General features: G+C 53.3%; 12 protein-coding genes across 21 annotated transcripts; 3 read left to right on the forward strand and 9 right to left on the reverse strand.

The window, feature by feature from the left end:
* Positions 1 to 363: 363 nt before the first annotated feature.
* H257_01887 (hypothetical protein) lies at positions 364 to 1,419 on the reverse strand. Its single transcript, XM_009825320.1, has 2 exons — positions 910 to 1,419; positions 364 to 847 (listed from the first exon to the last, which is right to left on the reverse strand). The coding sequence occupies exons 1-2, from the start codon at positions 1,397 to 1,399 to the stop codon at positions 417 to 419; spliced, it is 921 nt and encodes a 306-aa protein (XP_009823622.1). The 5' UTR covers positions 1,400 to 1,419; the 3' UTR covers positions 364 to 416.
* A 193-nt stretch (positions 1,420 to 1,612) lies between these two features.
* On the reverse strand, positions 1,613 to 3,453 carry H257_01888. 2 transcript variants are annotated; one of them, XM_009825322.1, is made up of 5 exons: positions 3,089 to 3,453; positions 2,796 to 3,043; positions 2,582 to 2,714; positions 2,221 to 2,528; positions 1,613 to 2,165 (listed from the first exon to the last, which is right to left on the reverse strand). In XM_009825322.1, the coding sequence occupies exons 1-5, from the start codon at positions 3,233 to 3,235 to the stop codon at positions 1,760 to 1,762; spliced, it is 1,242 nt and encodes a 413-aa protein (XP_009823624.1). In that variant the 5' UTR covers positions 3,236 to 3,453; the 3' UTR covers positions 1,613 to 1,759. The 2 variants fall into 2 exon arrangements, with proteins under 2 accessions (XP_009823624.1, XP_009823623.1); XM_009825321.1 differs by having other exon boundaries at positions 2,582 to 2,732.
* Positions 3,454 to 3,798: 345 nt separating this feature from the next.
* H257_01889 (hypothetical protein) lies at positions 3,799 to 5,106 on the reverse strand. Of its 6 annotated transcripts, XM_009825328.1 has the most exons (8): positions 4,909 to 5,106; positions 4,814 to 4,838; positions 4,618 to 4,738; positions 4,500 to 4,565; positions 4,391 to 4,441; positions 4,298 to 4,344; positions 4,187 to 4,229; positions 3,799 to 4,140 (listed from the first exon to the last, which is right to left on the reverse strand). In XM_009825328.1, exons 1-8 carry the CDS (start codon positions 5,081 to 5,083, stop codon positions 3,871 to 3,873), a joined length of 798 nt encoding a protein of 265 aa, XP_009823630.1. In that variant the 5' UTR covers positions 5,084 to 5,106; the 3' UTR covers positions 3,799 to 3,870. The 6 variants fall into 6 exon arrangements, with proteins under 6 accessions (XP_009823630.1, XP_009823627.1, XP_009823625.1 ...); XM_009825325.1 differs by having other exon boundaries at positions 4,298 to 4,441; XM_009825323.1 differs by having other exon boundaries at positions 4,618 to 4,838.
* A 677-nt stretch (positions 5,107 to 5,783) lies between these two features.
* H257_01890 (hypothetical protein) lies at positions 5,784 to 6,292 on the forward strand. Its single transcript, XM_009825329.1, has one exon. It carries the CDS (start codon positions 5,816 to 5,818, stop codon positions 6,155 to 6,157), a length of 342 nt encoding a protein of 113 aa, XP_009823631.1. The 5' UTR covers positions 5,784 to 5,815; the 3' UTR covers positions 6,158 to 6,292.
* H257_01891 (hypothetical protein) lies at positions 6,276 to 7,436 on the reverse strand. Of its 4 annotated transcripts, none has more exons than XM_009825330.1 (2): positions 6,702 to 7,436; positions 6,276 to 6,627 (listed from the first exon to the last, which is right to left on the reverse strand). In XM_009825330.1, the coding sequence occupies exon 1, from the start codon at positions 7,329 to 7,331 to the stop codon at positions 6,897 to 6,899; it is 435 nt and encodes a 144-aa protein (XP_009823632.1). In that variant the 5' UTR covers positions 7,332 to 7,436; the 3' UTR covers positions 6,276 to 6,627; positions 6,702 to 6,896. The 4 variants fall into 4 exon arrangements, with proteins under 4 accessions (XP_009823632.1, XP_009823634.1, XP_009823633.1 ...); XM_009825332.1 differs by having other exon boundaries at positions 6,279 to 6,607; positions 6,739 to 7,436; XM_009825331.1 differs by having other exon boundaries at positions 6,279 to 6,627; positions 6,739 to 7,436.
* A 242-nt stretch (positions 7,437 to 7,678) lies between these two features.
* On the reverse strand, positions 7,679 to 7,998 carry H257_01892 (hypothetical protein; the record flags this gene model as incomplete). The annotated part of the gene is made up of 2 exons (XM_009825334.1): positions 7,679 to 7,819; positions 7,855 to 7,998. The coding sequence occupies 2 exons, from the start codon at positions 7,996 to 7,998 to the stop codon at positions 7,679 to 7,681; spliced, it is 285 nt and encodes a 94-aa protein (XP_009823636.1).
* Positions 7,999 to 8,343: 345 nt separating this feature from the next.
* On the reverse strand, positions 8,344 to 12,504 carry H257_01893 (hypothetical protein). The gene has a single exon (XM_009825335.1). The coding sequence runs from the start codon at positions 12,492 to 12,494 to the stop codon at positions 8,514 to 8,516; it is 3,981 nt and encodes a 1,326-aa protein (XP_009823637.1). The 5' UTR covers positions 12,495 to 12,504; the 3' UTR covers positions 8,344 to 8,513.
* A 666-nt stretch (positions 12,505 to 13,170) lies between these two features.
* Positions 13,171 to 17,099, reverse strand: H257_01894 (hypothetical protein). Its single transcript, XM_009825336.1, has one exon. It carries the CDS (start codon positions 17,079 to 17,081, stop codon positions 13,221 to 13,223), a length of 3,861 nt encoding a protein of 1,286 aa, XP_009823638.1. The 5' UTR covers positions 17,082 to 17,099; the 3' UTR covers positions 13,171 to 13,220.
* A 1,314-nt stretch (positions 17,100 to 18,413) lies between these two features.
* H257_01895 (hypothetical protein) lies at positions 18,414 to 19,404 on the forward strand (the record flags this gene model as incomplete). The annotated part of the gene is made up of 2 exons (XM_009825337.1): positions 18,414 to 18,514; positions 18,547 to 19,404. The coding sequence occupies 2 exons, from the start codon at positions 18,414 to 18,416 to the stop codon at positions 19,361 to 19,363; spliced, it is 918 nt and encodes a 305-aa protein (XP_009823639.1). The 3' UTR covers positions 19,364 to 19,404.
* Positions 19,405 to 19,662: 258 nt separating this feature from the next.
* H257_01896 (hypothetical protein) lies at positions 19,663 to 20,544 on the reverse strand (the record flags this gene model as incomplete). Its single annotated transcript, XM_009825338.1, has 1 exon — positions 19,663 to 20,544. The coding sequence occupies one exon, from the start codon at positions 20,542 to 20,544 to the stop codon at positions 19,663 to 19,665; it is 882 nt and encodes a 293-aa protein (XP_009823640.1).
* Positions 20,545 to 20,571: 27 nt separating this feature from the next.
* Positions 20,572 to 20,844, reverse strand: H257_01897 (hypothetical protein; the record flags this gene model as incomplete). The annotated part of the gene is made up of 1 exon (XM_009825339.1): positions 20,572 to 20,844. The coding sequence occupies one exon, from the start codon at positions 20,842 to 20,844 to the stop codon at positions 20,572 to 20,574; it is 273 nt and encodes a 90-aa protein (XP_009823641.1).
* A 778-nt stretch (positions 20,845 to 21,622) lies between these two features.
* On the forward strand, positions 21,623 to 24,621 carry H257_01898 (hypothetical protein; the record flags this gene model as incomplete). Its single annotated transcript, XM_009825340.1, has 4 exons — positions 21,623 to 22,081; positions 22,126 to 23,211; positions 23,287 to 23,697; positions 23,771 to 24,621. The coding sequence occupies 4 exons, from the start codon at positions 21,623 to 21,625 to the stop codon at positions 24,596 to 24,598; spliced, it is 2,784 nt and encodes a 927-aa protein (XP_009823642.1). The 3' UTR covers positions 24,599 to 24,621.
* Positions 24,622 to 25,440: the final 819 nt, after the last annotated feature.

The raw sequence follows: 25,440 nt of genomic DNA on the forward strand, positions 1-25,440 counted from the left end.
CACGCAATTGAAGCAGCTCCATCCTCGTAGCAATCGCCTCTGCAACTCATTCGACACCAAGGCCAATATTGCACGAGGATCTGGGGCGTCTGGGGGCATACATAGCAGTGGCGGCCACGATGACTTCGGAGGCCAGCAACAACTGGTCAGTTTTTAGCGTGCGTGGTCTGTATGTAGCCCAAGCACAAGGCACTGAGCATCACCGAACACTTGGAATGACTGGGGACATCATGTCAATCAAGTCCGCCGACCTTGTATGTGACAGCGTTCTGAATGTCCATTATGAGCTCACATACTTGTCACAGCCGCCGACGAAACGCTGTCCCATAACACGTTTAACATGACGAACGATGGAAATGGAAGTGGTGGCCTTGATCAACGGGATTCATATATTGTTCGAGGTTCCATTAATGTTGTTAGTCGGAGCCGCCCATGTAAATGCCTTCGCCAGCAAACCACAGCGCCTTGGCATCCCCCGACGGTCCGGCGTTCACTTCTTGCTGGCCGATGATTGGACAGCGAGGGCAGTTGGACTGGTCGAACCGGACGCCGTGGTCCGTGCGCAGGTACTTGCCGCTCACGAGATGGCGCAACCGCACGAGTTCGTCGCGCCCCCACGACGGAATGCCGCTGGTGTGGCAGTCCTTGTCGCTGGCTTGGCACTGCTGCGCATTGTCGCACTCGACGGTCCACGAGTCGCCGCCATCGCCGTCGCCGGCCACCCCAAAGCCGCTCACTTCGGCAAAGCGACCGCTCGACAAGGGCGATGCAAAGTCGTGCGAATGCAAGTTCCGTCGCGAGTTGACGTGCTCCAGACGAATAGTGGACCCGCAGATGATCTTTGCACCTGGCACAAGGAAGTGTCAACATGACGCAATATGGGATGGATACAAAGGATCGATGGTATACCAAGGGCGCAAGGTGTGGCGCCGTCGCCTTCCTTGACAAGCCAGTAACTGTTAAAGTCGTCGCGAGAGCCATGCGCCGTCACAGATTGTTGCCCGCTGCCCGTGCCGTAGTTGACTTCGTGCGAATGCAACCGGAACCGACTTTCGTCGTGAACCAACTTGATCGTGCTGCCGCATGTGACGTACTCCAAGCCAGCAGGGTAATGGAGTTCGGAGGAGGCATCCTTCTTACACGCGTCTTCGCACGTGAAAGAGTGGTGATCGCAGCCCACCTCGCGCACGCGGCGGCGATTTTCACACTCGCAGAACCCCGAACTTCCATGCCCAATGGTGGTGCTGCAGGATGCATCATACCAACTGTCCCGGGGTCCTTGGGGGTCACAGCTAGATGTGGCGCGCCATTTGACGCAGCGGGGTTCTTCCGCACCAGCGGACATTACCTGCAGGGTGCATTGGACTGCAAAGAGCGATACAGCAGCGGAGACACGCATCGGATTTCCAAAAAGCTGGGGTGTTCAATTATGCAAAATCCACGCCATGTTGCAATTATTTACCATCCTGAACTCCCGATACAAATATACTGTGCAATCTCAAATTTTAAAACACAATCAATCAACCAATGAACGCTCGCCATTTGTTGTCGCGAGTTTGGTTAAAAATAACAATCTTGGAAAAATATTGACGATCTTGGTGACCTTTCGACTGGGAATTCTACGCGGACAACGTTAGCGCTGTGAAATCAAAGACGGATGAACGAGGTTACCGCAGGCAAATAAGTAAGTATTATTAAGTGTATTATTGTACGGTGTATTCTACATGTGTAGGGTGTCCCCATACGTCCAAGTGCAGCGTTAAAGGATGATGGGCTTGAGGTGGCGCTTGCCATCCGCGTAGCCAAGACACACGACGGCGGCAATACCGGGGATCGCGCCTTCCATAAATTCAAACGTTTGGTTCTTTTTCATCCTCCTCTGAGCCCAAAGTTGTTTGATTTCAGGAAGGTAGTGCTGCAGCACAGGCGACACGTCATCGTCGTGCTCCCACATGCTTGGGGGGCGGAGGCTGATGTATTGGCTGAGGCAAATGGCCACGTACATGGTACCCGCGCGTACAGCCCTCACGAACGTTTCCATGGAGCAGTCTTCTTCAGCGTCGCCCAACGTGTTGGCCACATCGGAAAACACTTCTGGAAACGGCGACTCGACGTATTGGCTGGGCAGAAGCGATAAGATGGAATGCTCCAGCTGGCTGGCCCATCTAAATTGGACATCCAATGGATAATTCCATTAATTGTTCAGCACTTTGCACGTACTCTTCCCAGTTGATGTCTTCGCCTTGCTCGCGTTTGCTCGCGACAATCAACCTCAACATGTCTTGGACATCGTCTCGAACGCTATCTTCGCCAGAATAGTATGCGCCGACATAGTCAAAGTCGTTGTCGGAAGTGTTCGGCTTCGTTGCAGATTTGGCTTTGGACGATGGAGTCCGTGCCTTCTCCATCTCTTCCACCGCTGCCGCGGTCAGCGGCTGATCGGTCTTGACAAACCGACCTTTAACCCTCGGCCGTGCGTTGGCCAAGGTTTTTCGCACCCGGTATCGCACTTTCTTGCGCGATAGCCGCTGCAAAATATACAACATCAAAGCAAACACTGGGGGCATGATCCAAGTAGTACCTTGGTGCGCTTCTCCATGTACTTCTCCAAGAGCTCTCGACGCGAGCGTGGTGAGTAGATGCCGATGCGCTTTTTTGGCAATGGGAGTAACGTGTTGAGATTCAGCGCGGGCAAGTGTTTGGAAGGGGGAATGCTGTGGATTTTGGGCAAGCTGTCGTAAGACGAATATTCTGTGACGCTCACTTCGACAACATAAATCGAATGTCAATCGTACTTGGTAGGACTGGGGTCGTGGTCCATCGGGGGTTTGGCGGGCTTTGCATTGCGTGTGAAGTTCATGAGCCGCGTGGCAGCTCCGCCTTCGTGGTCTGACCCTTCCGAGGACTCGAACGATGACGTGTACACCTGCTCCGATGGAGCGGACGAGTCTCCGTGGACAGACGTGTCGGTGGACTCGTGCTGCTGCCAGTCCAGCACAACGCTCAAAAACAGTTCCTGGGACTTGAGCAAGTCGTGCGCCTCCTGCGTGCAGTGTCATGCGGTGAAAAACATTGTGGGATTCTCTACCTTGGTAGCGTCGTGCATCGAGTGGGAGTCTTTCCGATTATTGGCAGCCGTGGCATGGGTGGCTTGAGGTGGAGACGCCACCCGCATGCCATCAAACAGCACTCGGCTCGGCCCGTCCAGCACGCCTTTGCGAGCGGCGATGTTCATCGAGCGTCACAGGGCAGAGGATTTCAAATTTCGGACTCGTCCAGGGTCGGAGGCAAAATGATCACCACGTTGTTGCTTGCGCCGACTGCGTGTGGAGGAAAAGAACACAAATCAGAGGTCCGAAGCACTGAACACCTCCAGCCACACTTGGAGAATGCTCGTGTTACATCGTGCCCCCATTGGCTGCTTGGGGATAGGGATGAAGATCTTGTCCGAGCCTATCTATAACGTCGTCGACATGTTGAATTTCTTTTTGCAGTTATCTATCGCAACTTGCCATTGGTGCAAACTCATGCCACACGCTAAAAATAGACTTGCTGGCTCGATTCAGCTCCATTTTACGTGACATGGATGTTTCGTCGTTATCCGTACGCATACTCCATCACAAATACAAAAAACAAAAACATCCGGATAAATTCAAAATATTGTAGTCACGGGAATTTCGACATGACGCTTTGGAACTCTTCATCATACAGTACATTGTGTCCACTCCATGGCATTGACGACTGATGCTGCAGTCGAATGTACTGTTCTGCATGCGTACCTATATGACAGACCTTCCAGGGCAGCACTATATTAAATTATTACCGCCACATATTCGTCGAGAGTCTACAGTAACGTTATGGACGATGTGATCACAAGTGTTTGAGTGCATTCAAATGGTCTAGGTAGCAGTCCGTGAGGTGGGCACAGCAGAAGGCCACGACTTGGTCTGGTGTCGAGCAACCTTCGCAGAAGAAATCGCTCGGCGACTGGCAACTGGCACACAGTTTGGATCGTCCGCCATCATCACCAGTGGCCAGTTGCTGGCGAATGCGATGCTTGCGTGTTGTTGGTGGTGGTTGCACGGATGTAAAATCGATCACGAGGGTGTTGGACTTGGTTTCATGCTGGATGCAAGTCACCTACTCACGACATTGATAGACGGTAGCTAACACTTCAGTTGGTTACGTTGGCCATGTCGAGTAGTCTCCGCGACGCCACAAATGTCCACCTACTCAACCTGATCAGTTTACCGCCGCCGTCGTGTAGGATGATGTCAGATAGAGTACGCAGTCTCACTCGGTCTTGTACTTGTCGGAGGAGTAAATAACCTTGGTGATACCACTCTAGTGCCACGGACGTGAGTGTGTTGGAGCATGGTGTGAGTTGGACCTGAATGATGAGCTTGGCGCATTCATTGCAAGGAAAGAGGGCCACGTAGATCTATAACAAGGTAAACTAGGCGCGTATTCCCTATATATACCGTACTACAATGACATACTGAACAGCCTTTGACACTGGTGGCATTCTTGTTGAGGATCGCATTCATTTCGGCGTGACAGACGTACTACAACACGACTATCGTCGAGTGCTTGCCACGAGATTTAAGACGAACGTACGGGGTATTTCGTGTCGAGAGGAGACTCGGCTTGTCGAGCCCAAGGCAACACGTCGTCGTCGCATCCGTTGGGAAATCCATTGTACCCGATGCCGACAATCTTCTTCTCGGCGTTGACAATGCTATTATGTTCATACATGTGTGGACGTTCACAAACAAGGCGACATCCAACAAGTAGAGAGGTACGTGACGAGTACCATGCCCCAACTTGGGTGGATGGATCTACACAGCACAACTTTGTAAGAGCGATGTGGGTGTCTGTGTCTGCGTGGTGATCAAGGAGACCACTTGCCTTTGGAGCGCATGGAACTGAGGAAGGCCACGGACATGAAGTAATCGTCCCAAGACAGGTAGTCCTTACGCTTGTGCACTTTTGCAGACCGAGATGGAGTAGGGCTGCTGTCGTGCGGCTCATTCATGGCGATCTCCATGTCGCGCTTGCGCTTGGCTGGCGTGGTCTCGGCCATCGCAACAGCTTTTTGGTTGTCAATATCCCTTTTAAGTGCGAAAGTGGTAGACTTATTAGGGTAATTTTAAGAAAAGTAATATTCCATTTTCTCGCAATATGGGATTAACGAAAATGCCATTTTCAATATGGAGGTAAAAGGTCCATTTTGTAATATGGGGTTTTGGACCTCTTCAACGAGTAAATCCCATGTGGAAGTATTGGATTTGGGTTAAAACTCTTCACAGTCAAGCAAGGCAAGTTTCAATTAATATCAGATTTATTGAATACTACCCGTAGTACTAGTATGGCGTTTTGAGCCTGAATATTGTCATATTTCGGGTTACCAGACGCACCCTCAACCTTAAAAGTTCTTGATCTGCAGTACCACTGTATTTACCCAAATGGTAACTTTGTGACCATCTCAAGGATTTAGTGTAGTACCACTATTTTTCGCCCCAAGGGGATTGTGTGTTGCAAGTAGTTAGCGACAGCTACTGTAACCATTGGCTACTAGTTAATAAACCCCGAAACAAAGCATCACACGTGGTCACTTCGAGGTGGGACGAAGTCCCGGGGGAGAGGGCCAAGCCCTTGAAAAGTTATGTTTCGGAGGAGATTTGCACTTGGAACTAAGCTGTGACAAAAGTATGTAAATTACCTTATATCAATACACGTGATGATGTGTGTGACCTGAAAGAAAGAGGGTCACATCAGATTTATAGAAAGTGTGCGTTCACAGATTTGCACGACAATGCCCATGTCGGCACGATCTCCGACAAAACCAGGGTATCCCATCGGAAAGGTGGCCTTCATTGAAGGCTACAGGAACGTGAATGGTCGCATCCATGGACCAAGAAGCCCTGCAGCAGATGCTGCGTACAGCACGTCGCATCGGTTTCCACCTGGCCAGCACGTTCAAGGAGGCGACGATGCCGACACCAAGCATCTTTCGACCGTGGCCTCTGCATCAGGCATCGACCCACGACTTGTACGTCTGTACAGCGAGATTGAAACATGCGTGAGAGAAATTGAAGCTATTCGGCAGCACTTGGCCTCTGTGCCCGTGGACGACCATGCTTCAGAGGTGCCGTAAGATAATTATCGCGTCCTTGTTCAAATCTGCGGGATTGTTGCTGACGGCTAGAAACCCGGAAGCATGTAGGTCGAACTCGTCCGTCAATCTTAACTCCCCTAAGACCAAAACGGAAACATACGTGTTAAATTGAGCTGTGTATATTTACAGTTAGTTGCTTGTACTCTCGGTGCTAGACAATGCTACGATTCCATCAACAGTTAGAACAGTTAGTTGGCCCTCTCAACTCTTGATCTCAACACTTTGACCACCTAAAGCTCGTAGTACACTCACTACCAACCAACCATCATGTTTACATGGCAATTTTTTGAACGGGTTAGTATGTACTAGTAGTAAATACTAACACATCGAAGGTCGACTTGGTGACGGCTCGAGTAGTCAACTGGATGTGTCCGACACACGGTGTCACATCATAACCCAATAAGTAGTCGTACAGAAATTGACGACTTGCTACCACGGACAAAGGATGTCTACGCAGAATACGATATGTATCATTCCCTACATGCAACTACATGCAGCTTCGATCAAGTTCACGTTGCAATACCTATCAGTATGAGGATGCAGCGCGGAAGGACACTTACATTGAACGCATGACTTGACTCTTCCGGCAACCGATTGATCTACTTGGTGATGATGGCTTCAATGGTTGGTAGTACGGCCGTCGCGGTAAGACACATATGACGTAGAGATAGATACACACGATAAACTCATATCTCAAGTGTGAGTGCTTCATGGGAAGTCAGGCCTTCTCAAAATAATCATCGTTTGATTCCATCGTTTGGTGCGGGGGATGTTGGCGCAATGTGGGTGCTCGGCGAGCAAGCTGGCTCAAAAAACATATATACCTTCGAAGAAATTTCAACATGGAGCAGCGTGCGACACGCACACATCCGCCCTCAAAGAGGCCTTCTGATGTCATCATGGACAGAAAATATAGCTCAAGCACACGCATGCACGCAACACTGCGGTCTGCCACACAGCACCACCCCCAGACGTCTTTCGCTGGGTTTCTGACATGCCCAGCAAATTCGCTAAACCTTAAACCCCTCGAGTAATGGTGCGTCACGCGATCGCCATGGCGGCAACCATCAGACTTTGGCTTGTTGATGTCATCGCAACGTCCAGTGGCGGTGGGTCGACCGAGAGACCTTCGCCTCGCGCCTTCTCCACTCATCTACAACTACTTCCTACACATGCATCAACTACACATACACAGCGGAGACACACGAACAAAGGCCACACCGACAACCATACAGCATTCACACACAAGCCCCACACACCAAAGTCGGAATGACGTTCGTGACCTCCCAGCTTTATCCGGATACGGATAATGTCGCTGCAGTGGATATTTGAACGCAGTGAAAGTGCCAGTACGTATTTCACCTGCTCAACACTCCAAGTAAAGTTACTTCAAGCAAAGCTCCGAGGGGGCCTACATAGCCCACAACTACATGTACCAGAAATACCCATTCGCAACGGCGTCACACTATCTGAACTAAGCTGTGTAAACTGGACGTTTGATTACATGTAGCCCTTATTCACATCCCAGGACGCGACTGGCAGATCATCGTCGTGCTCCAACTTCGCCACCAGCACAACTCGCAAAAACTTGTTTTTCTTCACGGCGTTGGCCAAGTCGTCGCGTTCGTCTCTCGGGGGCTCCTCTGGGACGTCTTTCGTCAATGATTTGGGTTTACCTCGATGCACTCTTGCTGTTCGATGCACAACCAAGACGATCTCTCCAAGGGGCCCGCTATGGTGGTAGCGTCGACCTTGAGGGATTGATTGCTGGCAACGCTCGACATATTGACCATCCTTGCTCGAGGTGGCGGTCGACGCATGATTGCCTTCGACGTCCAATGCAAAAATGCACGACGAAAACGGTCCAGCGTTTCACGGCGACAATGAAAGCTAAAGGTCGTCAAAAGTTGTAACTGCTTACCAGTCCTACCTACTACAAAAGGTTGTTTGTTGGGATGCGAATACACTATATATATCGCCAATTACACAAATCGTGAATAGCTGCAGTACAGGTAACGTTACTGTAGTAACGGTATCAACTTTGGCGAAGTGTACAGTACGTACGAGCCATGGAATCGACCAAATTAAGTGGTTCACGCCGTAGTAGTGGCAGTACTTTACAGTTAGCTCAGCTATAATAGTCAATCACAAATTGTACTATGGTAGTCATTTCAACACCGAATGTATAGAGCTGTCAGTCACGTTTTCAGATAAGAATACATCAACACGCTTCACGCGACGTTGCTCTTGTCTTGGCTCTGTTAAGACCACTACCGTTATTTTTAGTAACTAACTGCAAGCAAAGCAGCACAATTCACGCAAGGATCCGCCGTCGTCACTTGGGCGTCGAGCCCACGACCTTGTCAAGATACCCGCCTTCATGGCAAAGCTCGTAGAAAATGCCGGTGCCCGCTTCAATCAGCGCCGCGGGGGCATCGCACTGCACCAGCCGGCCGTAGTCAAACACAAAAATCCGGTCGGAATCCAGCACAGTGTCGAGACGATGGGCGATCGTGAGCACTGTGGACGACGCAAACTCGGTGCGAATCACATGCTGCAGCGCTTGGTCCGTGTTGTGGTCGATGGCCGCCGTGGCTTCGTCCATCACGACGATGCGCGCTTGGCGGAGCAGTGCGCGGCCCATGCACAGCATCTGCCGCTCGCCGACGCTAAAGTTCTCTCCGTTTTCTTCCACGGGGCTATCGAGTCCGCCAGCGACGGCACCGATGCGACCGCCGAGCCGGACGTGGGCGAGGGCATCCCAAAGGTCCGCGTCCGAGAATTCGTCGAACGGGTCCAAGTAGTTTCGCAGTGAACCTTTGAAGAGCACGGGGTTTTGGGGGATGATGGCGATGGCAGATCTTAGCGTCTTGACGCCCACGGTCGCAATGTCCACGCCGTCGACACGAATGACCCCGCTCGCTACATCGTTGATGCGGAACAGCGCCATGGTCAGACTCGACTTGCCGGCGCCCGTGCGCCCCACAATGCCGATCTTTTCACCCGACCGGATATGGGCCACAACGTCTTGGAGCACGAGGGGGTCGTGGGGTTTGTACCGGAACGACACGTGTTCAAACCGGATGTCGCCGGAGGACGGCCACGACGCGGGCACGGCGCCCGACACGACTCGCGGCGGCTCGCTCGCTAGGTGGGCGTACTCGGACACACGTTCTGGACCGACCATGAACGTTTCAAACGACGACCAGAGGTTCACGATGATTTCAAACCACGGCAAGATCGTAAACAAGTAGCTAAACACGAGTCCGATGAGCCCGGGGGACAACACGTCCCGAAGAAACACGAGCGAGAGGGAGATCACGAGCAGCAGCACCGTGCTGAGCAGCTGAATGCGCAGCGAGAACCACTGGTTGACCACTTGCGCCGCCACGTACGCTTGGTTGTTGGTGTCGACGTTGCGGTGATGCATTCGATGGAAGCGGCGCACTTGGTTGGACCCGAACGCACGCACAACCAGCGCGCCTTCGATCGCTTCGGAAATGAGGTTCAACATGGGCGACTTAGTCGTTTTATTGACACGCTCGATGGCGCGGGCGGGGTGGACGAAGAACGCCGCCATGCGCAGGTACATGTACAGCAGCGGCACGATCACGAGACCCATGTACCGAATCACGACAAGGGTCGTACCAAGCTGGAACAGTGTCATAAACACGAGCGCGAGCATCCCACTCAGCAGCAGCGGCAACTGCGTGTCGACGGTGTTCATGTCGTTGCTGAACCGGTTCAGGAGACGGCCGAGGGGGTTGGTGTCGAAGAAACGCATGGGTGCACGAAGCAACGCCTTGTTCATCGCGTCAAAGAGGCGACGGGACGCCCGCAGACAAGACATCAAGATCGTGTACGTCCGCAAGACTGTCATGACGACGCCAGACGCCGACAGCGCCGCGTACACGCAGAGGTAGTACGTCGAGGTCCCCGCCACCGCCGCGTCGTCGTCGTCCTCTGCCGCAGAGGATGCTGCAACGCTGGTCCACCGGCTGAGCCACAAGTCGCTCGAAACGATGAGCAGTTGCCACGACGAGAGCAAAAGCACCCAAGTGGCAACCACCGGCCAGCCCCCGATGGCGTCCAAGTACCCTTGAAACACGGCCGACGATACCCGCCCTTCGGATCGTTCTTCGTCGAAAATGAGTTTGCCGTGGTGGTCTTCAAACGTTGCCGACGATATCAAGTCCACGGGGGTAAACACGGCGCCGTCGTATTGCAGCGGAAACGGCGACGACGCGGTGGGGGTGACGAACAGGTCGTGGTTGTGGATCCGGGTTGATGCTGCCACGTCGTCATCATTACCATCGTCCAGCCCGTTGTCGTCGTCGCTCCACTCGTGGCTACGGGATGCCCGGAGCGGGGGGACCAACGGCGGCGGCAGGCGGTCATCCTCAGAGGACGAATCACGAGGAGTCTTGTGCTTTTCGATCACAAGAAGGTTGCCGTCAACAATCTCAATCAATCGATCGACGTGGGGCGACGCAATGATTTCGGGCGAGTGCGTCACAAGCAGCACTGTTTTATGTCGAAGTAGTCCGAGAAAACACTTGGTGAAAATCTCGTTTTGCACGATGGCATCCACGGCCGACAGCGGCGAGTCCAAGATGAAAATATCTGCGTCACTGTAGCACGCGCGGGCCAAACTGATGCGCGCCTTCTGCCCCCCAGACACATTAACGCCTTTCTGGCCGATCTCAGTCCGGTCGCCCGCGGGGAACGCCGCCAAGTCTTTCGTCAACGCGCACGCTTCAATCACGTTGTGGTACTTGACGCGGTCATAGGGCTTGCCAAAGAGAATGTTCTCCCGCACAGTGAGGTTTTGAATCCACGGCTGCTGCGAAAAATACCCAACAGACCCCCCCACGTACACTGCCCCGTCGACTTTGATCATTTCGCCAAGCAAGGCGCTACAGAGAGACGACTTGCCTTGGCCCACGTGACCGTGCACGACGGCTAGCTCCCCCCGCTTGACAGTCAGGTTCCAATGAAAGTAGATCGGGCATTGGGGGGCCCAGCCAAAGCTGGCGTTGTCAATGTGCACGTGAACGCTGTTGGCGTGGTACAGCCCCAACTGACTGGAAGAGACCGTGTGGGGGGTCAGCACGACCGTCGAGTCGTGTTCGTCCATGTTTAAAAAGTCCATGAACCGTTGAATGGCCACGAGCGCTTGCAGCAAACTCGCGACCACCTGGGGAAGCGCCGAGAGGGGGTACCGCAGCAGCGCAAACAACGACAGCGCCGTGAACATCTTGGACGCGCTGAGGGTTTCATGCATGACCAACGTGTACGTGGCGAACGACGTGATGGTCACGGCCACTGGGGCGATGTACATGATTGCCATCTGGGTGGCTTGCAGCGCAAACAAGTTCCAGACTTGGTCGAGCTCGAGTGCCCGCTGGCCGTGGATTTTCGCCTCGAACTTCTCTTCCCATGCGTTGAACTTGATCACTTGCATTGCCCCAAACACTTCGTTGACAGACTTCATGCGGTCGTCTTTGAGCTCCATGAGCGCTTGCAATATGCGTTTCTGTGCCATGGCTAAAAAGTGGTTGCCCACAAGTACAACGAAGATCGTGGCTGAGCCCAGCAACGACGCCCACCCAAGCAAGTTGTACAGCAACACCAGCGTCACGGCCACTTGCAGAGGCAGGAGCCACACTTGGTTTGACGAAATCGCAAACCCAATGATCCACTGGATGTCAGACGAGAACAAGTTGGCCACTTCGCCCGTGCTTTTGTCCCGACGACACGATGATGCCAACCGCAGGGCCTTTTGGAACAGCAGGTGCTGCAGTGCCGACGTGATGCGCACCATAACCAGTTGATTCTTCAAGTTGGAATGGGTGGACGCCAGCGCTTGCACGAGTTTTGCCGCCACAAGGGCAAACACATACCACAAAACAGCCTGCAAATCGAAACCCGTCGAACTCTCGAGCTGCTGCAGGATTTCCTTGAGCACCACCGGTGCAAACAGAGTGCCACCCAAGGAGATTGCCTGTAACAACGCCACAAGGAAGAGATCGAGGCGATGGGTCGAGAAAATCGCCCACAGGATGGACCGAGACGCACGGAATTTGGGCTCGAATATTGCGCTCACAGACACGCACTTGTTGTCGGATTGCAGAGGCCACATGTCAGCTGGATCCAATCGACGCTCGTGGCCAAGAGTGAGCAGCGGACCTGCCCAGGAGAAGAAGAGCTTTGAGAAGAAACCGACCCCATGAAGAGGGTGGTTATGCGTGGCGCTTGTGGCGGCTGCCGCGACCGCCTGGTATGACTTCGACGATCCCGGGCCAGCTACTGTCATCGATTGAGGTAATTTCGAAAGTGATCCATGACATTCCATCATCGAACAACGTTACATCAATTTGCAAATCATGTGGTCTCAAAACACTCTCAGCTCACTCTCATTGATATCTTGTTTATTTTAACAACACAGTTCGTACATACTATATATATATGTAGACAGCATTCAGACTATGAATAGAATAAACTATCTACTCTCCTCACATCACACTCGTTGATCCAAGGTTGGATTGTGTACGAATAGATCCAGCGGCAACCATTCAAATGCCACTTCAAGCCCACGTGGCGAATTGACGCAACATCACATGTAAAGTTCGATGCCGCTTGGAGTACAACAAACATGCATGAGCAATGCAATTCAATAACCACTGGTGATTAACGAGGTACAATCCTCGTCTTCACGTAACAACAGGTTGCACCCGTCGAGCTTAGCCGTTTGCCCTTGACGTTTGGGCGAAAGCGCTTCCTCGAATTTGAAGGAGCCTATTCCTCCGCCAATTCGAAACATTATTAACTATGGAATAGCCCAGTACATCCACGACAATGTCCTGCGTGTACTGGGCTAGGTTGCATACCAAGGTCTGGAGTATTGCTTGAGGAGTAAGTAGCTTGCTTCATTTTGCAATGCAGCATAGATATCATGATTTAACCGAAAACGAATTTCGACTGTATTATTTTTCTTGTTCTGGTTGGACTAACAGTGGTACCGGCATACCAAAGTGATATATTAAAGCTCAACACTGCTGTCTGCATTGCTAAGGTCGTGAAAGGCGCCGTGACCTTTGGCTAACAAAGCGTCGGGGGCATCACATTGCACAACATGGCCCTTCTCAAACACCATGATGCGGTCACAGTGCCGCACAGACGCCAGCCGATGCGCAATGATCAGCACCGTCGAATGTTCAAATTCCGTGCGGATCAGCTGCTGCAGGTGGCGGTCGGTGGCGGCATCTGTGGCCGCCGTGGCTTCGTCCAGCACAACCACCCTCGCTTGACGAAGCAAGGCGCGGGCCAGACACAGGATCTGCCGCTCGCCGACGCTAAAGTTGGCGCCGCATTCGTCCACGGCCCACTCCAGCTTTTTGCCTCCGTTGAATCGGTGGGCCAACTGCACTTTATGCAGACTCGCCCACAGTTGGTCGTCCGTGAACTCGTCGTTCGGGTCCAAATACATTCTCAGCGTGCCTTGAAAAAGCACGGGGGACTGAGGGATGATGGCCAGTCGGCTGCGAAGGGTGTGCACCCCCACGGACGTAATGTCGACGCCGTCGATTCGAATACACCCCCCTGCCACACCGTGCATGTGGAACAGCGCCATGGTCAGACTCGACTTGCCAGCGCCCGTGCGCCCCACAAGTCCGACCTTTTCGCCCCCCTTAATATGCACGGATACGTTCTTGAGCACCAACGGATCGGTAGCTTTGTACCGGAAGCTCACGTTTTCAAACACAATGTCCCCGCTAGACGGCCACAATTGCGAGACGGCCCCCGGCACCACGCGCATGGGTTCACTGGGGAGAGCCATGTACTCGACAATGCGCTCGGGGGCGACCATTTGGGTCTCTAGAATGGACCAGATAAACACCACCATCTCCAAAACGGGGAAGATCTGGAAGCTGTAGTTGAGGATGAGGCCCACGACCCCTGGGCTCAAGTACCCCCGCATGACCACGAGCGCGAGCCCGAGGAACAGCATCATGCACGCGCTGAAGAGCTGTGTGCGCAGAATGAACCATTGGTTGGCCACCTTGGCCGTGTAGAACGACTGGTTGTTGCGGTCAACGTTGGCGTGATGCAACCGCACAAGTCGTTCGACGTGGTGGGGGCCAAAGGCGCGGACGACGTGGGCGCCGTCGATGATTTCCGCCGTCAAGTTCAACAGGGGGGATTTGGTCACTGTGTTAACGCGCTCGATGGCGCGGGCGGACTGGAGGTAGAACGACGCCATCCGGTAGTAGTACACGAGCAGGGGCACGATGAGCAGCGCCATGCTCTTCATAGCCCACACCATCGTGCCCACCGCGAATGCACTGCTGACCGTCAGCGTCAAGAACGCGCCGGCGAGACTTGGGATGCGCGTATCAATAGCCGTCATGTCGTTACCATATCGATTCAAGACCCGCCCGACGGGATTCGTGTCGAAGAACGCCATTGGCACCCGGAACAACGCCGCCGTCATCCGGTCAAACAACACTCGCGACGCCGCGAGTCCGGCGGCCCAGGACAACGCAGCGCGACCGACGGCGACCCCACACCCCGTGAGAACGAGCAGGCTGTACACGGTCAAGTAGTAGCTGGACTCGGCCAGAAACGTCTCAGGCGACACCTTGGACGCCGTGTTGCTCCATCGGCTGAGCCACAAATCGCTCGCGACTTGCACCCCCGAGTACGACAGCAAAAGGGAACCGAGCACGACCAGCAGAGGCCACCCCCCACAAGCTTGCGCATACGTCCAAAACACGGCGCCGCTCACCCGTCCTTCGCTTCTGGATTCCTCGACAATCAATTTGCCAGAGAGAATGCGTTGCTCATCGACGTCGGCTTGGTGATCGTCGATGTCTCCGACGAAGAGAGGAGTGTTGGGCGGCATGGGCACTGGAGATCGGAGCAAATTGAGGCCTTCCAGGGCCGCGGTGTCGGTGCGGGCGTTGTAATCGTCTTCCGCTTCATGCATCAACGCAGACGGCGGCGACGAAAGCGTTGGTTCGAATTCTGGCTCCATGTGTTTTGGAGACACGACAGTCTGCACCACCGTGCCATTGTCCACGAGTTCCATCGTTTGGTTCACGGCGGGTGACGTGATCACGTCAACGTTGTGCGATACGAGAAGTACCGTCTTGTGCGCGAGAAGGCCGAGAATGCACTTGGAAAACACTTGGCGCTGCACGGACGCATCGAGCGCGGCAAGGGGCGCGTCCAAAATGAAAATTTCCGCGTCACTGTAACACGCCCGCGCCAAACTGATACGCGCCTGCTGCCCCCCCGACAAATTCACACCCTTTTGACCGATTTCCATGCGGTCGCCCGCCGGGAACGACGCGAAGTCACTCGTGAGCGCACACGCGTCGACCACTCGGTGATACTTGACGCGGTCATAGGGCTGACCAAACAAAATGTTGTCGCGGATGGTCATGTGCTGGATCCACGGTTGCTGCGGTACGTACGCGACGGACCCGCGAAGCGCGACGGCCCCCGACTGGGTGACCATTTCGCCCAGAAGGGCCGCGCACAGGGACGACTTGCCTTGGCTCACAGCACCATGCAGCACGACGAGCTCCCCCCGCCCAATCCGAAGCGACAACCTGCGAAACACACTTGTCTTCGCATCCCAGCCAAACGTTGCGTCGGTCACTTGAATCGCCGGTTGCGAGCTGCCGGTGATAGGGGCGGTAGCTGACACTGGCTTGTCATCATAATTAAGGAATTCCTCCATGCGGTCTACGGCCACCAGCGCTTGCATGAGCGCGACGATGGCTTGGGGCAGCCCCATCATGGGGTACTTGAGCAGCGAGAACAGCGACATGGCCGTGAAGATCTTGCTCACGCTCAGGGTTTCCTGCATCACTATCGTGTATGTATAGAACGACACGAGCGTGACCAGTACCGGCGTGGTGAAGAGCAACGCGGTTTGCGTTGCTTCTGCCAGCACATACGTACCCAGCGTCTGCATCTCCGCGTGACGCAACGCCGTCACCTTGGCTTCCAACCGCACTTCTTCGGCTTGCAACTTGACCACCTTCATGTTGCCAAAGATCTCGGCGACCGCCTTCATCCGGCCGTCCTTCTTGGCCATGTACGTGGCCAAAATGCGACGCTGTACAATCGTGATGCCGTGGTTTATCGCAAACGCCAACGCCAGAGCTCCCGAACCGACGAACGCGGCCCAACCGATCACGTTGTACAGCATCAAGAGCGTCACAACCACCCGCACCGGCGCAGTCCACACCTGGTTGACCGTGGTCGCAAACGCAGTGATCCATTGCATGTCGGACGAAAAGAGGTTCGCAATGTCCCCAGCGGTCTTTTCGCGGCGCCGCGTGGCATCGAGGCGCAATGTCTTGAGGAACAGCAAGTGTTGCAATGCCGACGTGGTTCGAAGCACCATGCGCTGGGTGATCAAGTCGGCATGGGCGGTCACAAAGGCTGACACGATTTTAGATGCCACGAGCATGACAAGAGCCTGCACAACCACCATCATGTGGAAGTCCGACCCTTCGATCGCTTGGAGGATCTGCTTGACGGCTATCGGCCCGACATACGTCATGGAAATGACCACCACTTGCATGGCCCCCACCACGGCCACCGCGACTCCATGAGACGACAGGAACGCGGACAGGACCGAACGAGATTGCACAAAGCATATTTCGAACGCAGAGCTCACGGTCACGCTCTGATTCGACGCCTCGAGCGGCCACAAGTCTTGGATGTCCAACCGACGCAAGCTCCCGGCGTGCAGCAGTGGACTGGCCCACGCTAGGAATGCTTTGGACACGAAACCAGCGCGTTCAGCTGGGTGACGGCTTACTATCTCGGGAGGCGGCTTCACGTGTTGCACGGAGTTATACTTCGTCGTCGGTGGTGGCGCCATGGTACACTGAGCAAAGACCTGCCAATGAAAAAATTACCTGTCAATGACAAGTGTCTGCAACTTCAATTTCGGCCGCTAGGCCGTTCCAAAATGTCTCAATTTTCTGTATTTTGCACCCCCCCCCACCCAGTTCTCCAGTACAAATGACTTTATTTATATGACCCCCCCGGACGATGTCAAGTCGAACGGCTAAAAGTCACATGTGGAAATCGTTCCGAGGTTTTTGATATCAGAAGTTCACTAGACGTCATTAGGCTGAGACGGAGTAATTCCCTCATTAAAACAGTTCAACTGTTGTTTTGACCCGAAATACTGTTTCACATGCTTGTCAATGAGGGAATTATTACATCCGGATACACCTTTTCACCAGTAGCCCTGTAACCTGGGCCTCCGTCCTACCCCCGGTGAGTACATACGATGCTAAATCTCCGGGGTTAACTGCATCACTTAACCCCTAGTAAGAGATGTGGGGGTCTGAGCATATGTCACGTCAAACAGCTAACAGCGCCTGTCACATTTGGAAATCGTTCCGAGGTGATTGACATCAGAAGTTCACTAGACGTCATTAGGCTGAGAACGGAGTAATTCCCTGATTAACTGTAAAACAGTTTCACTGTTGTTTTGACCTGAAATACTGTTTCACATGCTTGTCAATGAGGGAAATATTACATCCGGATACACCTTTTCATCCCTGTAACCTGGGCCTCCGTCCTACCCCCGGTGAATACGTACGATGCTAAATCTCCGGCGTTACCGGTAACGTAGATTTCCAATTTAAGAGACATGGGACAACTTAAGGGATTCAGCCAATCACCCACTTTGAAAGTTGTGTAGAAATACCTCTTTAAATAAATGTTCCTCTTGATCCGATGTGTTTTATTTAAAGCAATTAACCAATTGGCTCTATAAATGCATAACCTGTTGAGGTTATATGTACCTGACAGAATATTACCAGTATGCCCTAACCACAAACACTATATGCATGGATCAATACTACGAATGGGACATTAGGACATGATAGATACTGTGAAAATAGATGTTTCAGTACTCCTGTTCAATTATCAGTTTTCAGAAGTCGAAACCCATTGCTGCTTCATGGCACACGAAAAAAATCTCTTAGGGCCAGTCTGGATGCCCAATAAATATTATTTCAAAATTTAATATCCAGGAATCTGCATTTTCCGTGAAATATCATATTTTTATGTTCAACAAATTGTTTTGCCCTGTCTGGACGGCACTGATATTCTGCGAAATTATTTTGAGCAGAACTAGGACGGTCAGATTGAACAGCCCATTCTGAATTTGCGCGCGATACCCACAATCACAAAGACCATGGACGACACGCGTGCAAGCTGGAACGACGAAAAAGGCGCTACGTGGCTCACCGAAATGATACATCAAGCGCATGTTCTGGGAAAGAGCGCACACAGCGGGTTCAAGCGCGAGGCGTGGCTCGCTACCCTAGCAAAAAGCTCAACGCCACGCACAAGCTCAAGTACAACGTACAACAACTGAAAGGAAGACATGCGGAACTCAAGAAGCAGTACTCTGTTGCATCCCAAATGGTCAAGCCGTCGGGAATCGGCTTCGAAGCAGTGACGTGTCGCTTTGTGTGTACGGAGGGCTCGTGGGCCCATTTCCTTCGCGATAAGCCAAAGAAATGGGCACTGTGGGAGACTAAGCGTTTCCCTCAGTACCCGCTGTGTCAAGCGCTGTACGACGGCACTTTGGCGACTGGCGAGTTCGAATCTTCATCGACTCAAGCTGCGAATCATCGTCATCACCACGAAGACGACTCAAGCGACGAATTCGGTGACGACCCACCATCCTTTGTGATGCCAAGTGTGGAAGAGAAAGAAGAAGATGACACAGGCAACGCATCGGACGACAACAACCGAGGTCGTCGGTCAGTTCAGACGCCGAACCAAAAGCCTGCGAAGCGCGTACGGCAATCCTTGGCTTCTGTAATGGTGGCCGAGATGCGTGCATTTCGCGAAAATGGCAAGGAAGAGCTGGATGTCATGAAGAAGGGTTTGGGCTCCATTGACGAAGAAAACAAGGCAACGTCCCCAGTTGAAGCGGCGATGGATGCCCTCCACGATGAGTTCGAGTACTTGCTGGGGGCTGCCGACCTGTCGTTCGCCTACGAAGTCCTTGAGAATCCAGCGAAGGCAGCCCAATTTGTGCGCATGCGTGGCGAAGCACGTGAAGTCTGGTTGCGGCGTCATATTCAAACGAAAGCTCGTGAACACGAACGCATTTTTGGGGGAGGTCAGGAGTAGGTAGTTAAATCAACTAACGTAGATGGCCAATTTATGGTGCACTTAAAAGAGACGTCGTCGTAGAATGCACCTTATCAAGGCAAAATAGGTGGGACGGTTTATGGTGCACGGTTTAAGCTTAAAATATGTATGCTGTTTTTGCTTATTTTTTGGTGATGTCATTTTTCTAGTGATTCGATTGGCTATTCCAAAAATCAAGTAATTGCATTGGCCATTTTAAGTACACCTTAAACTGTCGCGTGCACCATAAACTGGCCATCTACGTTACCTCTAAGCTGATTCTCGTCGACGGCGGTTTCTCAATGTTGCCATGTACTGGTCCCACATGCGCCTGGCAATGTCGTCGCGCCAACGTTTCGCTTCTTCCCTTTCCAGCTCCACACATTCTGGTCTTCAGGCAGAAGTGGCTGCTCGATTTGGGCTTGAAGGTCGGCATCTGCTTGACGTTCAAAATCGTCTTGGACATTTTGAAGTCGAATGAAGTTGTGCAAAGTACACAGGGACATCACCAGGTCAACCTGGAACTGGTAGTCGTATTCCACTGGGTATGACATGACAGGGAACCGCTTCTTGAGGATGCCGAAGATTCTTTCGACGACGTTGCGGAGCTGTGCGTGACGAAGGTTGAACAGTTCTTCCTTGTTCCGAGGGCGTTGTGAACCTTTGCCATACTCCTTCAGGTGGTAGTGGGTGCCTCGGTAAGGTGTCAAACACGACTTCGTCAGGCCGAAACCAGCGTCCAAGATATCGTACGCGTTGGCCGGCACCGTGAGACCCGATCGAAGAGCTGCCTCATACAGCTTGCCGTCACCAGCCGTGCCCTCCCACCCCGCAAGCACAAATGTGAACTGCAGATCGAAGTCGCATGCGGCTAGGACGTTCATTGTAACGCCCTTGCGACTCTGGAACCGCGCAACAACATCTGCAGGGACTGAGACTGGAATGTGTGTACCATCTATGGCCATGCGGCAGTGCTCGAAAAAGGGGAAGAATTTGGGGTTCCCCAAAATTCGTCGATGGACAGGCAGGCCGACAGTTGGTAGCTTGATGTATGTGGCGCTCATTCGACGGACTGCTTCGAGGACAGCGCGCAAGTGACGCGTGATCGTTTCGCCAGATCTTTGGAATCGACACTGCAGCGCTCGACTTGAAGCATGATGCCCGCAAAAGCACAGAAACATCGCCAACTGCTCGTTGACAGAGACCTCTTAAGTGGACCGCAGCTTGCCAATGTCAACAATTGCGTGAGCAAGCCGTTGGAACACAACGCGCGGCATCCGTAGCATCTCCACGACGTTATGTGGGTTGCCAGTGAGGACCTCGTCGACCCACATCGGTCCGCTGAGGATGGAGGTGTGCTTAGGTGTCTTGTACACAAAGGCCGAGAAGTAGTAGGCAAGCATCTTGACGAAGAGCTCGCGGCGTCTACGACGCAGTTGGTACCATTGCTTGATGAACCTGATCGTGATGTCTTTGCGCATGCTTGTTTGTTTGGTGCGGAAGGTGCAACAACACGAAATACGTGAAAATATACGACTTGGAGTCGTATACTATTTATCTATATATTTGATAAAATATCTCAGAATAACGTCATGTTGAAGTGGCGTCCAGACACGTCTTAACGTCGATTCTAAAATTCGTCGGAAACGTCCAAATTATTTCGAATTTAAGTGATTTTGGGTGGCATCCAGACGGGCGCTTAACGTTAAATTGGAAATCGACGTAAACTGCATCGCTAGTGGTTAGCTATGTGCATCTCAGTGGTTAGCGATAGCTAACCATTGAGATGCACTTAACCCCTTGTAAGAGATGAGGGGGTCTGAGCATACAAAGTTCCATATAAAGACTCATTGAAACAGTACTTTCGGGTCAAAACAACAGTGCAACTGTTTAAATGGGGGAATTGTACGGCTGAGGTGATTTGAAAGTTGACATGGATCATGTGCCTCGGCCCAACGAGCGCTTTATCGTTGTTGAATCCACTTACTCATGGTCAACCAAACTTGAGGTTTACTGGGTCGACTTCATCAGCCAACTAACTACCAACAATCGAAGAGACAACTCAACAATACCTAGCCCAGAACGATGTTCGGCGAACACTACTGTACTGTACAGTACCAAATCTGTACTAAAGTAGCTGGAGGAATGGGAGCATCCGCGACTTCGCGGATTGTCTACTCCTCAAACAACCTCTGAAATATCAACCAAACTAGGACGACCGTGTAAATCTAAATTTAGCAAAATTTGCAGTAAGGTACCATGGCCATCGAGGCCGCCGTCGGCAACCCGCTGGCGTCCAGGACGACTCGCCTATCGACAGAAGAACGCTCAGTGGTCCTAGCCAAGAACCTTATCTTTGGAGACACCCTCACGAAGAAGGACGTGCGATCCCCAACCACGGGACCGCATCGACAACGGATTCGGCACGCCAATGTCTGTCGTGGCAAAGTCGTGTTGGCGGCTTCTACTGGCGATACTACCGTATCCTCTCCACCAGGCAGTCGTGTGCCCTCCAGTCGACAACACCGACTCAAACCATCGTCCCCCAGAATTGAACATGTTCCCGAGTCCCCCCCACCAGCTGCCTCCCCCCTCGAAGCAGCCCTGTCTTCACAAGCACGACAAACCCATCCCATCCACGTCACGATTGTAGACAACATTCGCCCCCGAAAGCGCACGTCTGGGTTGCGAACTGCCCAACCTACTAGCCCACAAAACGTAACAACACCAGCTAGTCGTGTCCAAGTTTAACGATGCACTAGGGGCTGTTGTGCGGCCACGAAGAAACCTTGACCATCGACGACATGTGTTCCGATCCCCTGGAAGACACTGTGAGCCCCCACGCAGACCTCACTCCTCTGGTCTCCCCCAAAAACCCTACGTGCTACTCGCAAACCCAGCGGGCTAGTTGGAGCGGCAAAGTTCCCGCCGCCCGTCGACGTAGCCAGTCGAATACGGCTACGTCCGTGGACGTGTCGAACACGTCGCTTTCGAGTTACTCAGGGGACGTATCGGCTGACAATGTAGTAGCTGAAATCGACACCATCAAGACGATTTTGATCCGCGAACAGTTGATGGAACGGCTCGGCCGCGCCGCCGCCGTGATCGATCGAAGTGTGTTGGACCTGCATGCCCTTACAAAGCCCGCCCGGAGAAAGAGCGCGGGCTCTGCAACCTCTCGAAACGGCGACAACAACGAAGGAGACGAGAGGCCGACCGCAGCCCAGAAGAAACAAATGGACGCCACGGTCGCGTCACTCGAACGTCGCATCGTAGCCTCCACGCACGATTTGCTGGACATCGGGCCAGAGCTCCGACAAATCACAGTGAAAGTCGTGGACGCGATCGAAGGTTGGCGCCATACTCTGGATGGCACGGCCACTCGGACGAACCGTCCTCCCACTGTGCGCACATTTTTGTTTCAAGGCGAGAATTACCTCGAGAAAATGAGCCAAGACCTGTGTCCAGCATACGACGGCGTCGCCCTCGCAGCAGTGTTCAAAGGCCCCTCTCACCCATTTCTCCTGCCCCACGACGTCGCCGACCAACTCCATGCCGCGTTGGGGCTGCCCCCTGTACCTGCCTTATCTACAGCTCCTTGCACGACCTTTGTCACGACCTCTGCTCTCGTTGCCGATACACTCTCGGAAATCGTCTCGACGCTTATCCGTAAACGCATTCCGTCGTCGTTTGGGCCTCAAAACAACGAGTCGACATCGTTGATCACAGCGGAAGTTCGTCGAGCCACCGCCGCCATCTTCCGCGAGCGTCATCGTGTGCAAGCCGACGCCCCGCGTAGCGTCGAACCTGCCGCCTACGACCCCTTCGACACCATTCGACAGTACCCAGTACGTTGATCCTTCAACAAAACTCACTACTTCTTGGCCAATGTAATCGGCTGATATGAATCATGGACTCGTTAGACTGTCGCGGACGCGTTCGACCGAATTTGTCGGAGTAACCGAGATGCGATGGACGACACACGTGAGGTATTGCGGCTTCGACAGCAAGACACGACTCGTGCCCGGAACCAAACATTACGCGCTGTGCAGAAACCACTGACCATTAATCATGCGGCCGTGGAGGCGTTGGTGGCCAAGAAAGTGGCGGCGGAGAGCGCCTCGATCATGCCATCCAAAGGGGCTGCTGCTGGTTCTACATGTCGCCTTGCTGGTCACGTTTTAATCCGCAAGAAACCCAGTCGAGGCGATCCGGTCCTGCGCAGCGTCCTGAAGATTCAGGCACAATTCAGGCGCCACCATTCTCGGCTGGAACTGCTCTTGTCGTTGAAAGCGATGACTCATCGGCTGCACATGGCGGCGACCCAAATTCAGGTATGTCACGCAATCATCTTGGAAAGTGGTGTGGTCCTGCCACACAATCATCGTGACGTGATCATTTATGTAGCGCATTTATCGAGGCCATCGCGCCAAAGCCATGGTGGGCCAAGTTCAAAGGTCGTTGTGGGTAGACGAGCGTTTTTTCCATTTGAACGCCCGACGTGTGCAGCGATGGCTACGGCATCGGCGGTTGGAGCGGGTGGAAGCCGCCAAGCGGCAGGTGGCGGCCGCCGTCGTGGTCCCCGCCGAGCTCCCTGTGGTGCCTGTAGGCCCCAGTCTAACCGACGTGTACCGAGAAGCAGGGCGTAAGCGTCGCATGGAGCGCGACCGCGTGACCGCAGAAAAGCGATCGCAAGCGGCGCTCTTGATCGAGAAGAAGCACCAAGGGTGCCACGTCATTCAAGGCGCGTTTCGGCACTACAACAAGCGCAAGACAATGCGTATGCTACAGCTCGCACGACGCATGTCGCAAGAGTCCAACGCTGCGACGCATATTCAGTCGTTCGTGCGGTGTACGCTGGCCAAGAAGTACGCGCGGCAGCTGCACGCGAGGCGGGAGTTGGACACGGTGCACCACAGCTCGACCCTGATCCAAGCGACGTACCGCGGACATCGCGTGCGCCAACGCATGTCCTTGGCGGCGACGATGGCGGCCACGAAGGAGGTCGCTGGCTCCCCGACCAAGACGAGGCTGCCGTCGGTGGTCCTCAAGCCGGCGGTGCTCAAGCCACATCCCACACGCCCGTCGCGCCACCGAACCGCGGTGACTGTCCCCAAACCACTGCAGAGTCCTCGAGACAGGCTGCCCAGCCTCGTTCAACAAGGCCGCCGCAAGCCTGGAGTGTCGTGGGAAGAGCTCAAGCTCAAGGAACCTCGCATTGGCGACCAATTGTAACAACCATGCTATTTGTTCCCCAAAAAACGTGTTTGCATGGCGCGTTTGCCCGAGTGAGGACCAGCGATCGATTCGTGGTTGAGGAGATTATGCAGCCATCCGCTTTTGACCTTCGTAGCTACGTACAACTTCACACCGCTACCGGCAGCATCACATCGACAGGACGTGTACATGGATTCATTTTAGTTTTCTGTATGGCTACAAATGGTACGTGACTATGCTTGGCTTGTGACGTGCATAACGCTTAGGAGCCCAACTCCACAGAAAAGCAACTCATATCAAGTGTATTGCGCTTCATGAAATCATTCAGCGAATTGATTTGAATCATCGTTGCTTCTCCATGGGTCCTGGACATGATGGCGACGCCTTGCGCCGACACACGGCTCAAAATACGTGTATACCTTCGAAGAAATATCAGCATGGGGCGTGGTTTCCGAAGGAACCAGCCCTAAAAGAGGCCTTCTGAAGTCATCCTCGCCAACATTGCCTCGCGAAACGCCACCACCACGCGGTCATGCCACCCATCCCTCTGCCGCCACCAACGACATCTCCACCCAACGACTTGCGTCACGGGGGGAAACAGCTCGACATCAACCTCTCGCATTGGTTTTGATCATGTGCGACCCAAGGTATGGGTCTCGCATCAGACTTGGCTAAGCAAACGTCATCGCACACGTCGATGGCAGAAGGATCGTCCTTGCCGAGTAGCACCCTCATCCCATCACTACAATCTACACTACAACATCTACTTCGAACCTATGAACATGTAAGGGGGGAAAGACGAGGGCACTGCCGCGGCAATCGCACATCGCGGAACAGGTCGAATACCAGGAAGCACCGAT

This window comes from Aphanomyces astaci (genome assembly GCF_000520075.1).
Source record: "Aphanomyces astaci strain APO3 unplaced genomic scaffold supercont1.3, whole genome shotgun sequence".
Taxonomy (NCBI): Eukaryota; Oomycota; class Saprolegniomycetes; order Saprolegniales; family Verrucalvaceae; genus Aphanomyces; species Aphanomyces astaci.